The following is a 16,312-nucleotide window of genomic DNA, read 5'->3' as shown; positions in this document are numbered from 1 at the left end:
AAATTCCACAGGAGTAGCTTTCTGTGGTGGGTGAAAATGTCTTGGTAGGCAGTGGTGGACTGGATCTGAGCACAGACAGCCTCTCTCTTAACAGATCTGGATGGGGTCCGGCTTGCATGGCAGTCACCAACTCATCACAATAAAACAAGTTTTGACAGTCAATGATAGGATAAAGTTTAAAATGTCATTTCCAGGTTAGGACGGGAGAGTTGGATAATGGATGAATAGAATAGAAAGCACTGAAGATTTTTGGCTTTATGATTCCAGTTTAGAGATGCTATTGGTTTCATAGAGTGTGTATTTGTTCATGTGTATGGATTTTTCCTATGTGCTTTTTTAATTACCATTTACAAAAAGGCCACATGAAAAACTGAACCATTTTCAACCTTGTTCCTGCTACACTAGTTGCTCTTTAATCAAATACCAGACTATTTTAGCAATCTCTTCCAAATAAGGGGACCCACTTTGTTTAAGGACAAAAATCCTTTATAGTGACGGTGAAAAATTTGAGGAAGGATCATGGTAGAATCTTAAACTCCTAAAACTGTAATTATGACCAACTGCCACTTAACTGTGGTTTTGGATTTTTTCCAGGAACTCTGTGAAGTCAGTTGGTGCTCTGTAACCCATAATACACTGAAACTGTGCAATTAAGGAGCATTGGCATAAATTGTTATTTTTGCCAAAGAACAGAAGTATAGGGTTAATATGCTGTTGATCTTAACCAATAAAGTTTGAGGTCAGTCTTGTGACTAAACGCCACGATTAGCATCACAGATAGAGCTTGTGTGTTAGACGGAGGAAGTGTCTCCTGACAGAGGCTGTTGATAGCCATCCTCATGAGTCTCCATACTTATCAGGGTTATCAGGATGCCCTACACTTACCAGCTAGGACAGGTTTCCTGCTAATGACGCAAACTGCATCAGAGCTGCAGGGAGGCACCAAGGGTCACGCTGAGGTAGAGCGAATACAGCAGTTCTTTGTTAGGCTTTAAAGCTACTCTTTGCTGTTTTTATCCCTGTTGGACATGTGGATTGAAACCTGCACCGATGCCAATCCCAGGCAAGACCCCAGAGTTATCAACAAGCTCCATGCTACAGCTAAAAACAAATAGCATGTGAGGAAAAACTTTCTTTTGTACATGGAGTAAAAAGGGTTGTTTTTCTGCAGGGAATGGCATGTTTGTTTGACAACTGTAATAGACACTTCCAGGAAAGAGAGTTGGGCTTTCAGATTATATTTAGGGGCCAAATGTTCTTATTTAAAAAAAAAAAAACAGCACCAAAGCACATTTTGATATGCAGAGCCTTTTTAGGCCACAGTGGTTCTTGTTCCATTACTCACATCCATTGTGCTTCAACTGTGAGGCTTGTAATGAAATAAAAAATTACAAATTGTAACACTTTATTAAATGCATGCCTGGTTTCCATGCGTGTGAAGGCAATTTGAACCTGGATGAATGTGGACAGTAGACTCCAATAACAATGAAAACTACTCCATAGAGAAAAGAAATTACATATTATAAATACACTGGCTGACAAATGCAGTACTACGTCTCAAGGACCCGTCCAGCTCATCTACTGTCATGCTCAGAGAGGCGTGGAGAATGTCCATGTGGTGCTTATCCAGTACATGCTACACTGGAGAACAGAGTAGCGTCATCATGTGATTTTTTTAATCATGCTTCAAAGTGGGTTGTGAAAAACATAATTGTTGGCTGCAATGTCTTCCTTATTTGGCAGATAAGTCAGCAAGCGAGTTTACAGTTTATCGCTGAGAATGGAGTCCAAGATTAATGTGGGTTTCAATGCCAGGTTAAATGAGAGGTAGGGAGTGTGTGTTTCACATTGATGCTCATTAGTATTATCTTAGTTTGGTTGGAAGGGCTGTGATCACTGCTATTGCCTCAGAGCAAGAGCAGCAGCAGCAGCATATAACAACTTGGAGACATAAAAAGGGTTTTATCCTTGATATCACACACACACTAGAGCCCGACCAATAAAGGATTTTTAAGGCCAATACCGATACAAATATTTGGTAATTGCCGAAATATTGGCCGATATATATTTTAAAAGAAAATCCAGAAACGTGTTACAAAACATAAACAGATTTCCCTAACAGTAGTTATTTGTAGATATTTATGAGTTCACACTAAAACAATGTGACATTAACTTGTTTTATTGTCACAACAGAACAGAGGAACATCAAAATATATTTTTTTATTAAGTTCAGCTAAATAAAATGGATGAAAATACAAACTTAATATATGGAACTTAAAGTCTGTGTTGTAGACGTTGTACAGTGCCCTCTAGTGGAAAGACTAAGAAACGCCAACGCTCACAACATTGTTTACAGTCCGTTTTTATTTTTTTAATATTCATTTATCAGAATCATTTATTTGTCATTATTAAGGATTCTGATGAATGACTATTGGAGTAATTTCTTTAAAAGAAAAATTTAAATTGGCATTTTAAATGCCGATACCGATAGATCGGGAAATGCCTAATATCGGCCGATGATATCGGGCCGCCAATGTATAGAGCCGCTGATATATCGGTGGGCTCTAGCACACACACACACTCCTTTACATAAAGACACAAAGAGAGAGATATTAGTGTGTGACCTCCCCATCTACCTTCAGTCACACGCATACACACATCAGAGGATGCAGATAACAGAAGCAGAGTTTGGCTCCGATCAGGGCTGATCCGGTTTGTTTTACTCTACAGCTGTTTTTAAACACATACATACAGAGAGAGAGATTGAAACACAACTGACAGGACCTCTGTCTCCACTGTGTCTGTGAGGACTTCACTGTGTTGGGCTTTTCTGTCACCACAGAGCAGGCACACACACCACACAGTTAGCACAATCCCAGGCAAAGAGGTCATTATATCAAAATCCCGTTTAAAACACAGTCTTAAGTGGTCTGTGGCACTTTCAATATGATTTTGCATACTATGTGGACTTTCACTGCTCAAGCTCTTTTAAAAGCTGAGGATTAGTGCAAGTGATGTTTATTAAAGGTTGGATGGAGGGATAGCTACAGTAATTATTATTACTATTATCATTATTATTATTATTATCTGCTCCATTTGTGGTTAATTTCCTTTTCTTATTGGCAAGAAATTCTCACCTTTGACTAAATATGCAGTATATTAATATTTCCAGCATTTAACTGCATCCAATACATTTTAGATATAACTTCATTGTGACTACTGTGTCATTCCTTTGCTTATTCTTTCTAATTAAAGAAACAACTGTGTCATCCAGGAAAAATATTGGCTCAGTTTTCTCAAATTAAATCACATTATTCAATTTGATCAACACAAAGAGCTTAGTGTCGGAGACAGATACAACTGTCTGTGATGGTAGAGATGCATACTACACGCATATACAATCACATTTTAGATCTAAGTTACAGGTTTTATTTTGTTATTGCCTTTCTTTCTATTTTGTTTCTCTCAGTGGTGTAATGAAGAAGTGCCAAAATCGCCACATGCAGTCAACACACAGGAATTTACACCATCAAACATCTGAGGACACATTGGGCCTAACACACAAAGGGCAATAGTGCAATCAATGTGATTGATTATTCCGCATGCTGTGTGTTCAGGTAGGGAGGGATACAGTATGTCTGCAGATATAGAAAACAATGTTGTGAGGGACTTGTTGCGTGAGTTGGTTGTGGTTGCTGATTGGGCTGACCTGTAATTCAAACTTGTCATTAACTGCTTTTATGCAATTGCCATAAACACACAGAATAGGGGAGAAAAGTCAACAGCAAGTGAAGCTAACAAGGAATGAAGAAATATTTTCTACATTTACAATCAAAGTTTTATAAAGGATTTCTGATTCACACACCCAGTTAAACCAGTTTATTACATTTACATTCAGTGGATAGTGTCAATCATCAGCTGCCTACTTCTCCAGGCCCTCTGATAAGACACAAAAAGTTGCTAATACATAACAAGGGTCTGAAAACAGTGAGTTTCAGTAAGAGGGTCTTCTCCCATGCTGGCCTGTCAGGCTTGAAGCAGGCCAGACGCTTGAGTAGGTTGGGGTGTTTATCTGGCACAGAGACCTTGTTGCTCCGAGGCTTGTAGCTGCTTCGGTCTCTTGGCCGAGCTGAAGTGAGACTGGTGTCAACTTCACATCTGCCATGGAGATTACCATGGTCAGAGAAAAAGCATTTATTAAACAGTAACAAGTAAAGCAAAAGGCTGGTGGTAAAATAGTGTCACAGAGGGAGACGGCTGTAGTGTGGGGACGGAGGTGTTCAAATGTTGGGTGTGATTTTTCAGACACTATTAAAGAATTTTTTGGGTGCTACCACTTTAAAGCAAAATAAAGCTTTTAAAATCTTTTTCAAATCAAATCTTTTTTCAAGAGTAATTCTAAAAAAAAAAAAACATATCCAACGTGATATCAACTGTGAACTAACTACATTCAAAGCCAAATAGTGTAAAAGGTATGAAAAAAATGAATATTTGTTGTAGTTTAAATATTAACCAAACACATCTATCTCAATAGCGTGGTACTTTTTATTTAAAAAACAAAACAAGATATCCCAATAGTTTTTTATTTGGTCACTTATAGATTGGTTTGTTCTCTAGGGCACATATTTTCAACGTGTTTTAAGCCAAGGACCCTTTAACTGAAAGATAGATGGAGCAGGGACCACCTATGTTGTATAAAATTAAGTTGCATATTAAACTGGGCCTACAATAACATGTAGTGAGGCCTAAAGCCTATACAAATATATTTTTTATGCATAGAATATGAAGCTATTAATAACTGTTGACATGATTTTATGAATCGTGTTTTGTTGGCGCAGAGAATCGTTTGGATTACCCCTTTGGATCTCTAGGGAATGAAATATAGTATTTAAGCATATACAGTTAAAGAAATTAAGGCGCAGGGCTGACGTGAACAACGCCCGCGAGGCGTGGTTAGCTCGATACTCGTCATGTCAACAGGTGTGTTAGAAGGTAACAGGAAATTTAATTTCAAAATTTAAGACGTTAGCCAGAGGATGAAAAATACACTTTCATTTCATTGGTAGATGTGCGTTTGTAGCTGATGTTATTAAACCCTACTTGGTGGTTATAGACACATATTCTTCTTCCGATTGAATTGGCTAGGTTAGAAATTACAAACGCCATGCTATCGCGCTATGTGAAGCGTGTCAAATCTGGTAAGATTAGCTAGCATGTTAAATGAAGTTTGTTCAAGGTGGCTTGGTGACTAGCTACAGCGATGTGTAAAAATCATATTAACTGCATTTTTTTTTACTGACTTAGCTAGCTACCCTTAGAGAATTTGTAGTTAGCTTAGCATGTTAACGTTAGTAACGAACGTTTAGCTAGCGTTAGCTAACGCTATGTAACTAGATAACGGTTAGTTTGAGCCTGTCCTACCTGTCTGTTTAAACGTATCCACTTACATGTTATTTGTTAATAGCTCGTTATTTCTATCTGTCGATTTGCTCCTACACAACAAATTAGTCAACAAATTGGTATTTTTCATAGCTAAATTAAGTAGATGTTCGTATCATCGCTACCTTCGTTCTCCGAGAAAATAGCTGCACAAGCTTCTGATGAAGCCTAAGCTACCAGTTCCCTGGTCTGATACTGGTGCTTGTTTGAGTTGCTGCACCAGTGTTTCATGGATATTGATGACTTTCTGTCGAAACAATGGTTCAAAGTCTGTACATTGCCACCACTGAATGAAAAACCCTTCATCATCATGAGATAATGAGAATTATCACTGTTTCAGGTCCTTATGTTCCATGAATTGTTGCTCATGTTATTTTGTTTTGCATAATAATCATAAGATGCTTTAATCATGAACACATTAACATATCATCTGGTGCTGCAACCCAAAACGAGCACCAGCATCTTTACGGGCTAAGAGATCCTACCGTTTCTTGTCTAAACACAATTGTTTTGTCTTTTCCAGCCCTGAAACGGTCATTTGAGGTGGAGGAGACAGATTCATCCACACACCCTTCACCTCTGTCTCGTAGGAACACCAACCCCCTCCGCTCATCCACCTCCTCCACATCTAGCCAGCGGAGCTATGACCTGGGCTCCCGCAACTCTGACTACTCCTCTTCCAGATCCTCTCCCTCTGAGTCCTCCAATCCACGTTCCCCAAAGGCCGGCATGAGGCGCATTGAGTTATCAGGGAGTCGTAACCCTGACACAGCATCATCCCGCCGCACAGAAATGTCCATTGAGGTCTCCTCTAAGCAGATTGACAACTCACCCAGTCCTGGCATCGCCCGCTTTGGCCTCAAGCGGCCTGAGGTCAGTCTGAGCAATCGGAGTACTCCCCTGGACACCTCCTCCAACTCGACTTCCAGCTCCACAAACAGGCGGGCAGAGCTCAGCATGACACGGCCCCATGAGCCCCCTGTCCCTCCCAAAAGGATGGAAGCCCCGCTGTCCTCGGCCCCAGTCTCGAGGATCCCTGAGCCCCCTCAGAGAAGAGGAGAGTCCACGTCCCCAATCATAAGCCCAGTTGAGGGAGCCTCCAGGAGGCCGGAGATGCCTGTGTTCAGACAGCCGGAAGGTTTGGTGTCAAGCAGTGCAGTAGAGAACAACTACCACCTGCCTCCTGCACCTAGTGCTCCCCTGCCTTCCCTGGAAGAGCCAAGGGTGGAGAGGGTGCAGAGGGTGCAGTCATCTGTCACAGAGCCACCCACAGCCCGGACAACAGACAGTAAGTACCTGCTCGGTTCAGTATTCAGCAGTTTTGTAAACTATCTCTTGCGTGTAAAATAGTTGGGTAATGGTAAGCTATGTTTGTCGAAGATACCTGCTCAAAGGTGGAATTTTAGCCTCACACAATTTACACATACAATGTGTGTTTTTTTAATTAACTTGTCACTTGACCTTCCTCATTTCTATAAATTTTAACCGGTTTTAGCATGGCCTATCTTTCTAAATCCACTGACTTAAAACAATCTGGCAGCAACTACGCTGTGATGAAATCAAATGATCATTGCTTTTTCATGTTGTTGCTCAGTTTCTCATTCCCGTTTCTGACCGATTTTCATGTGAACCTCATCTTGCAACAAACTCATTCGGTCTTGTTGAGGCACTTAAAGATGCAGACAGAATTGTACATCACATTTAAATATTTCTTCTATGTTTCACACTATTTCTCCCCTTTTAAAACTATATTTTAGTAATTATTCACACTGAACACTCAAATACATGTTAGATTAGATTTTTAACTGGAACGCTGTATGACATGCATTTAAACCTTTACTGACTTTACATTATTCAGGATTTCTGCGCTTTTTATTGCCCCTAGGAGGCAGTTGTGAAGTAACAATTCCAACCATAAAAAGCACTAGCAGAGCTGCCTTGTGAGCTAGTCCGTCCAGGCCTACTGTGAATGTAGGTCAGGGAGGGTGATGATGAGAATCCCAGGACTGCTCTCAGGACAGCACGTAAAAAGAATTCCAAAGCCCAGGTCACTTAAACTCGTATCAGTCACTTGTTAAAGTCACTGTACATTCAGATTGCCTGAGAGAGAAGACCCGCAGTGTACAGTTTCTGTGTGTGCTGAATATATGTTAGGATCCTTTTACTTGTTTCTAAAGGGGAGATTTAAGTCCATTGATACAATTTTATCAGTAATTAAGTCCATCTAGCATGTTTTTCTAGAGTCAAGACTAGGGCTGAACGATATTGTGTTTTAGCATCAACATCGCGATGTGCAAATGCGCAATAGTCACATCGCAGAAAGTTGCAATGTTGACGCAAATCCTTTTTTGCTGCTTGATAGTAAAGTAAACTTTCATCGTTCTCCCTTTACATGATTATTACCATCCAACCCTTCCCCTTAAAGACAGGTAGTCATGTGGGCAATGTGTGTATCTGACGTTAGTCCGGCAGTGTTTGTTATGGGAAGTGAGGCTCTCCGTGTGTTTAAAGTACCGTAGGCAGCAGCTGCTGCTGACACAGTGATGCGCATAGTTTTGATGGGATGATAGTGTCATAGCCAACTAGCGTATTTCTACCTAATTTCCCTCTCCAAAACCACTTCAGAAAAGTAGTCACATCGCTCACTTGCTTCGGTGTTTGTAAAGCATCAAAGTTCAATAAAGAAGGGTTAACATCAGAAAAGATCCTTTTTCATTTTTTTCTTCTATGCAGATGCACTCACTTACAAAATCACCGCAGTAGTCCAGAATGATTTATTTCCAAATAAAGCTATTTATGTCATCTTGTAAAAATTACTTTTTCTTTTTTCATATCGCAGGGAGAAAAAAACATTGCAATGTCAGATTTTTCCAATATCGTGCATGCCTAGTCAAGACATCTTTAGACTAACTAACAGCCAAGACATTTCGTAAGAATATTCCTATTATCAAGAAAGTCATTCCTAATATTGAATTAATTTGGTTACTTCCTGTTGTAACCAAACAAGTTACGCTACTATATGGGCAGTCTTGGCTCTCAAACCACACTGTGGTGCACAGCTAGGCTTTTTTTCTTCTTCGAAAAATACTTTTCTTGCTGGTTATTTTTGCTGTTTCCTTCCCTAACTCTTGAATGGCTAATGTTTTGGTGTGTGAGTACTGTTATCTGGAGACAGCTGTGTTCATGGGTTTCTCTCACTCGTAGAGTTGTTTCCAGGCGTAGGCGGCTGGGAGGTGATACATTCCAAATCTGGAGGTCATAAAACATTCAACATAAAAATAGAAAGCCTCCAATTTCCACTTTTTATGCTGTGTTGCCCGTCTGTGTCTCTCTATCCACTCTGCTTCCTTTGCAGACATCCTTTTATTTTATATCTGCCTTATGCTGAGAATATTCCTTTTCTATAATTTCTTAGGTACCACAGTATTTTTTAATCCTTTAGCAAATGTCCATGACCTTGTATTAGTAGAAGGGAAGTAAGCAAGGAAAAGTGAGAGGATTAAGTCAGCTTCTGCCACATTTAGAACAGGTTACCACCTTTCTGCTTAGCTGTGCATCTGGAGGGAGGGAGGTGCACAGCTAGAGGTAGAAAGAAGCTGGAAAAAGCAAGGATCAGATAGGAGGTGGAGTGAGAGAGAGGAGGAAGAAAAATGGAGGAAGACATAAAGCGTGCAAGAGTGTGATTTCCTGTAAGGTCTGTCTGCAGGGAGAAAACCAAATTACAGAAGCCCACTTTAACCTCCAGTCATTTTGGAGTGAAAGTAAACCAACAGACCACACTGCTTTGACCACTTGCCCAAAACTGCAATTTACTTTCCATTGCCTCAACAAGTACACGCAGTACGGAGTCAGAAAAAATGTTTAAAGTAGTTTTTTTTCTTACATAAATATTTTATTTATCTTCAGATTGCAAAACTGAAAATGTTTTCTGTTTCTGTTTACCTTTGCTACTTGTATCAACGCTGTATCTGGTGAGGCACTGACTGTGCTTTTGTGTGTCCAATTTGTCCTAGTAGACTGTTGCTTGAGGACTGGACGTTTGTCTTTTTTGTCCTCACAAATGTTAATTGTATGTTTCTCCTTACACAGATGACAAGGTTAACAATGTCTCGCCCAGGGGAGAGTGCTAAATGAATATACAGACAAGCGATAAGGTGGTTGTTTTTGTTGCGGCTGTTATAAAGTACAAGTTGCTTTAATGCCATACACTGTTTTAGTTGATTTGGCCAGCTATAACACACACACAATTTATTCATTCTGTACACTGCTCATCTTAGTTTTCCCCCCCTTGCCTTGACTTTTGGCATTTTGTCATTAATAAGGTGGCTGCATTGGAAAGGTATTTCATTGATAACACATGAGAAGACAAGGTGTGTGATTGACACCACAGTCTTTCTCAAGACAAGGATGTCAACATAATCCATTCCTATTCCATCGACCCACTCACTCTCATTACTATCGGTATCAGTACTAATATATTAATGGCCGACACCGATAGATGGGGAAATGTCTAAAATGGCCCTGCCAATATATCGGTCAGGCTCTAATGAAGAAGTAATTCCCTCTGTTTTTCTGGTCAGAAAAAATGCTGTTAAGCTGCTCAAATATACATCCTTGGAAATCGAAGTCATTGAAGTCATTTTGATGGTAATCAAACTCGTAGTAGGGCGAATCATGCTGATAGCTAAGCCCCAATGCTCAAACCTCCATTGCAGGTTTTGCTAGCGGCGTCCCCCCGTAGGCCTGAATGACTCGGGTAAAAATGTGAATCACGATTCTGTTAGTTTAGAATTGATATCACGATTCTCTGCCATGATTTTTTTTTTTTTTCTCATCAAGTGTAATGTTTATTGCACACATAAACGCATCACCAAAAGCCTGTCAGCATGAAGAGAAGGAAGAGCATTGCATTGCTTGGGAGGTCTTTTATAACGATTAATTTTGCAGGCCTAGGACCCCGCCAAAATCTCGCAAGAATCACAAATTGCTATTACTATTGGTTCACACTACACCCGCCAGAACCTTTTTGGACATTGGTGAACAGCACCAAATATCTATTTCAAGTGTCTTTCACATAAGCACATACGCCATCTCTACCGAACCTGTATCTCTCCAATGCCAGATCCCTGGTGCATAAAATGGACGACTTGGAATTACATCACGTGGGGATACTTAATGCTTTTTTTCTACCGAGAGCTAACAGTAGTGATCGTCACGGCTGTGTATATATTCCAGCCAACGCCAATCTCTCTTCTAATGAACACCATAAAGCAGCGGCCCCAGTGTTTATATAATTGCAGGGGACTTTAATAAGAACAACTTAAAGACTGTACTCCCGACATTTTATCAGCATGTTAAGTAAACTTGCTTGCGTTCTATGTTGTTGTGCTTGCTTGTTGTATTTCAGTTTTTACAAAGTTGTTGATTTATCTATTGTTGATAAGACCAGTCTTACAGGGGGGCAAACCCGTCGTTGGGCTGGGAAGTCATGCATTGAGAATTGCCAAGCCAAAGTGTATGAGACTGTAAAAAGAGTAATCAACGTCATGAAGTCAGAATGTTAATTAACAATTTTCATAATAGATTAATTGTAGATTTTGTTTAATTAGGCAGAAATGCTCACACACAGCTTCCAGAATGCTTAGAGAGTAAACTTGAAATGAGAGAGTGAACAACACAAATCTAAAATTTAGGTTCAGTGTTGAATTAGTAAATTTATCAACAAAAAAATAACTTATTTTGTGACAGGAATACAATGTTTTCTGCAGACTACCATTCTTACTCACGTTGACCTTGCTTTCAAACACATTTAGTGAAAATAGTATGAATAGGTGATTGAATGTGTCAGCTTTTAGACTCCAGTTGACTCCATCAATCAAAGAAAAACCTTTTTGATTATTTTGTATTTATTAAAGCTGAGTTGGCAACTTTTTTTAATGATGACTCATTATCTTATGATCTGTTGGGTTTTGTGCTGGGCTCTTGAGTGCTATCCATGTTCACCACATTAAAACAGTATTCATCTTTTAACACAGAGGCCTTTTGATTTGGTTTGGCTAGAAACAAGGACTTGTGCATGTCACAAGGGACGGATTTGGTGTGGGTGTGGGGTGTTGGGGGGGGGCATGGCATGCTGGAAAAAAAACAGACTCACCTGTCAAGACTCTATTATAATAATAATAATAATGCATCCTTTTATTAGTCCTGCAAGGGGAAATTACAGTTACGCCAGCAGCTAAGTTCACAAGATTTTGTCCAGATTTAAAGACTTGTGGCAAACTATATGAAGAGTTAGACTACCAACTAACAGCTTAAATTTAGCTTGTTTGTAAAAAAAAAAAAGCCATTTGCAGAGTAGCAAGCAACAATGTGTGCAGATAGAACAGACTATTACAATAAAAGCCCTTTTGCTTATTTCAAATACAATTTAAGGAAATAGAGCTTTAAAGCTCCAAATATATTTGGGCAAGCATGTCATATCAAGCCTTTTATCTCAGTTTTACATCAACATTATTTAATAAAAAAGAGAATATAATGCACAATAAAATTAACATATGGAGGCAAAACAAAGCATGCAACAGAGCAACCCCTGGCCATCGGTCAGTGTTACTGACGTGCTGAACTGCCTGAATCTTTGTAGCTGGCTTTGTGCTCCTCATCGTCTTTGAAAAGCACTACCATCACACCTTGGTTTAGGAAACATTGATTATTCTCCCTTATTTCTAGTCATGTACTTTCCCTATGTATTAATAAAACAAAATGCAAGTATAAGTAAAACAATTGCTACAAACATAATGCAGTAAGCCAAATAGCCATAACCCTCATTATTTTGTCTGTTTTCTTGTCTATAGTTGTATTGTGGTCTGTAGCTTTGTTGGTTAAAAGAATATCTTTCGTGGATCACAATATACAACAGCAGTCCAAGGCAAGCAAGGTCACCCCATGTGTTTCTGAGGTGGAAAACATCAGCGTTACTTCCATAGCGGTTTCTCAGATGCAGTAGTTGCTGTTGGTTTTCTCCCACAGAAAACTCTCTGATCTGTCTCAGGAGGTTAGTAGTGATCATGTATGTATGATCTGGATCATATATCCCCAGATGTACAGGACTCTGATAATGTTGTGTGATATACACTTGATCTATCTGCAAGGCTTGCCCCACTATGTTCTGCTCCATGACACGAATTATGATCCTTTCCCTGTTTCCTCCCACATCCCCAGTTGGGGGACGGACAACATAACGTGGGAGTGGCATGGATGTTTCTTGATGGTGATTGCCAATAGTGTAGTACCGGAATCTATTTCCCCGAGGCAGTGGGTCCAGCAGCCCCTCAAAATTACCATAATGATGCGAGCCATAATCTCCACTGTTAGGGTCAAAGGTCAGCAATACATTGTTGTTGTCCATATCCACTGTGTCGGCAAACCAGTAGAGCAGCACAAGGCTGTGTTTGGGCACAGACTGGCCATAGTTGAGTCTTTGTAAATCATTTATTGAATTTAACCTTTGTACAGCCGACACAGAAGTCAGGGCGAAGAACAGCGCTACACAGCAACTCGTAACTCTTCCTGGCATCTTCATAATCCTGTAGAGATATTTAAAAAGTTATTTCTTCCATTATCCATCCATACTGTACATTCTGAATCCTAACATGTATTTGTAACTAGAGGGTAATTATTTTTGTGATTTATATTTTTATTTAGATAATTAGCTCATTCAACACCTAAGTAATGTTTTTATTTATTTACCACCTTTTATAAAGCTTCACAATAAAATGCATTGAATAAAAGCCATAAGAATACACAGGAAAAACATAGTTGCATAAAAACCCTCTAACTAAAAGAATCCATAAAATGTAAACCATGTTAAGAGAGGGGCAGTGCATTCCACAGCCTGGATACCACTGCATGAAATGATCGATCCCCTCTGGTCTTTAAGTGATTGTCGGAAACCACTAACAGCCTCTGACCTGATGACCCAAGACTATATACAACGGTATGACAATTAAAAGTCTGTCTGTCTGAAAACAGTCAAGTGGCCATGTAAACATTCAACAGCTTTTAGTTGCTCATTGTGAGCAGTAGGAGTTAAAACAAAATGAAGGAAACTACAAACCTCATTTTGGACAAAAATGTTTTTGCAAGTTTACCTGAAGTTAAAATGAGGCTGACTTAATAAAATCCAGTATCTTCCAAATTTACAGTTTTAGTACGAAATGCTCTCTTTTGTGCTTCAATAGACCGCATATCCCTGTTGAGGTGCGTTGGAGGTATAGTAACACAAAGAGGAAAGGAAACACTTACAAAAAAGACTTAAGTTAAATGCTTCAGCATTTGTGTAGAATAGCGCCACGGTAACTACTTAAAACAAGTAAATCAAATCAGAAAATAGGAACTCACCAGAGTCTGCTGCTGTTAGGTTTGTGATCTGTATTTGTGTGAGAGCATCCAAAACTCTTTTCCGTTTCTCTGTAAATGAAACTTAAGTGTTGCTGATGGTTTCAGGAAGTTTCATAATAAAGCTCTTTGGTTTAAACTTGCTTCTCAATACAAGAAAAAAGTAATGTTTAATGCCCTTTCAATGTTGCCATGGTCCTTGAAAAATGCTAAAAGCTGATTACTTTTATTTACAGTGTTAAGTGGAATTGTTCTTCCCATGTTGTCTTCCCGTCAACCATGCATCTTTCAGTTTTTCCGGGTCAAAATTTTAAATTAAAACTTAAATACACTTTTACCGCTTTCCCCCGGTGTTTTTGTCACTTTTTCTGATGTTTTGGTTGATTATTTTCTGTGCTTTTTGGGACTTTTTTTTGTTTTTGTTTTTTGGACTTTTTTTGTCACTTATCTTAACATTCTTAAAAAAAAAGAGAATTTTTCAAATGCCATAAAATTAAATAAACACCCATTTTAAATAAATGTAGTGAACTAATAATTTATATTATTCATGAAGGACGTTGTATGGAACCATTCACTTTATTTTTTGGAACAATTTCAAATTTCTGTTATTATTATTATTATTATTATCATAAATAAATGGACAATGACATCCCTAATATTAGCTATGCAATAATATACTAAACAATAAAATTATACATAGGAAGGCCAAACAGCATCACACCCTGATTTAGACAATATTAATTTGTATTTGTCATTCATTACCATATACTTTCCCAGTGTATTAAAAAATCCAAAAATAAGTAAATAAAATAAACCAAATGAAAGTAATAATGCCGATCACCAAAGCATCATCATTCCAATCATTTTGTCTGTTTTCTGGTCTGCACTTTTCTGGTCTGCAGTTTTCTGGTCTGCACTTTTCCGGTCTGCTGTTTTCTGGTCTGCAGTTGTCTGGTCTGTTGTTGTTGTTGTTGTTTTCAGGTGTGTGGTTGTTTTCTGTTCTGTTGTTGTGTTGGTAAAAGGAGTACCTTTCCTGGATCACGATAAACAACAGCATTCCAAGGCAAGCAAGGTCACCCCATGTGTTTCTGATATGGATATCATCAGCGTTACTTCCATAGAGGCTTCTGAGATACTGCATTTGCTGTTGGTCGTCTCCTACAGAAAACTCTCTGATCTGTCTCAGGAGGTTAGTAGTGATCCTGTAGGTATGATCTGGATCATATGTCCCCTGATTTTGAATGTGTTGTGTGATATACACTTGATCTATCTGGAAAGCTTGCCCTACTATGTTCTGCTCCCTGACAAGAATTATGATCCTGTCCCTGTTTCTTCCCACAAACCCAGTTGGGGGACGAAGAACATAAGGTGGAAGTGGCATGGAGGTTTCATAATAGAGATTGCCAATAGTGTAGTACCGGTATCTATTTCCCCAAGGCAGTGGGTCCAGCAGCCCCTCATAGTTGCCATAATGATGTGAGCCATAATCTCCACTATTAGGGTCAAAGGTCAGCCATATGACATTGTTCTCGTCAATGTCAACTATGTTGGCAAACCAGTAGAGCAGCACAAGGCTGTGTTTGGGCACAGATTGGCCATAGTTGATTTTCTTCAAATCATTGATTGAATTGAGATTTTTCTTTACAGCTGAGACAGAAGTCAGGGCACAGAACAGAGCTACACCGCAGCTCGTGACTCCTGCTGAAATCTTCCTCATCCTGTATGAATATTAAAAATATATTTCTGGCATTATTCAATCGTACTTTCTTTTCTCAATACATACATGTATTTCTAACTAGAGTTGCTGATTATTTAAAATGAAATATATATATTATCTTTTATTTTGATGAAAAGTTAATTTCAACATCTAAAGGATAGGATGACAGTTAAAACTATGTCTTAAAACAACAAGCAGGTGAACAATAAAACAGGTTTTACTTTATGTTACCTGCTGGAACTGAGCAGCAAGAGTTGGGACAGTACCAGGAAGAAATCCACAGTCCTCGTTTGGTGCAAAAATGTGTTCAGACGTTTATCCAAAGTTAGTATGCAGCTTCAGCAGCCTGAGTTAACCTATAATCTTCCAAAATTAGCAAAAGATGAAAGAAGCAAGAAATCCGCTTTTTGTGTTTCCATACACAGTGTTTACTTGTTAAGTTGCTGTGGAGAAATAGTTACACAGAGAGGGGGGAACACTCACAAGAGTTTAATGCTTCACCAATAATGTGAAATAGTGACATTATAACCACTAAAAACAGAACTAGCAATCAGAAATTAGTAGTGCTCACCTGTGTTAGATTGCTGCCATCAGGTACAATAGGCGTCAATCGTTTTAGGTTACTGTTTCCCTGTAAATTAAACTGGCTAATCAAGTATTGTCCGGTGGTTAAAATAGGTTAAATAACTTCATTCTTCCTTATGTATGTGTGGCTGCATTTCATTGTAGTGTTGTTTCCATTGAAGATCACTGTTTAATATT

The 16,312-nt window shown here is 38.9% G+C and overlaps 2 protein-coding genes across 10 annotated transcripts in view; one reads left to right on the top strand and one right to left on the bottom strand.

Annotated features, from left to right (window-relative positions):
- The window catches only part of LOC117957918 (septin-9-like), a 66,267-nt gene that overhangs the window by 22,327 nt on the left and 27,628 nt on the right, over positions 1–16,312 (top strand). For 3 of the 7 annotated variants that reach the window (XM_034893998.1, XM_034894001.1, XM_034893999.1), the window contains one exon: positions 5,963–6,727. The exons of 2 other annotated variants lie outside the window; for them this stretch is intronic. In XM_034893998.1, coding sequence (XP_034749889.1) covers positions 5,963–6,727 — 765 coding nt within the window. Of the gene's footprint in view, positions 1–4,863; positions 5,199–5,962; positions 6,728–16,312 lie in introns of those variants that run through there. 2 more of the 7 variants (XM_034894002.1, XM_034894000.1) reach the window with 2 other exon arrangements.
- The window catches only part of LOC117957920, a 6,344-nt gene continuing 2,555 nt past the window's right edge, over positions 12,524–16,312 (bottom strand). The window contains exons 1-2 of one of the 3 annotated variants that reach the window (XM_034894008.1): positions 16,122–16,265; positions 14,600–15,551 (exon numbers count right to left, since the gene is read on the bottom strand). In XM_034894008.1, coding sequence (XP_034749899.1) covers positions 14,615–15,550 — 936 coding nt within the window. In that variant the 5' untranslated portion in view covers position 15,551; positions 16,122–16,265 and the 3' untranslated portion in view covers positions 14,600–14,614. Of the gene's footprint in view, positions 13,023–14,599; positions 15,552–16,121; positions 16,266–16,312 lie in introns of those variants that run through there. The other 2 variants (XR_004659620.1, XM_034894006.1) reach the window with 2 other exon arrangements.

Source organism: Etheostoma cragini, chromosome 15, assembly GCF_013103735.1.
Source record: "Etheostoma cragini isolate CJK2018 chromosome 15, CSU_Ecrag_1.0, whole genome shotgun sequence".
In the NCBI taxonomy this organism is placed as follows: Eukaryota; Metazoa; Chordata; class Actinopteri; order Perciformes; family Percidae; genus Etheostoma; species Etheostoma cragini.
This window is presented reverse-complemented; position numbering and strand designations above follow the sequence as displayed.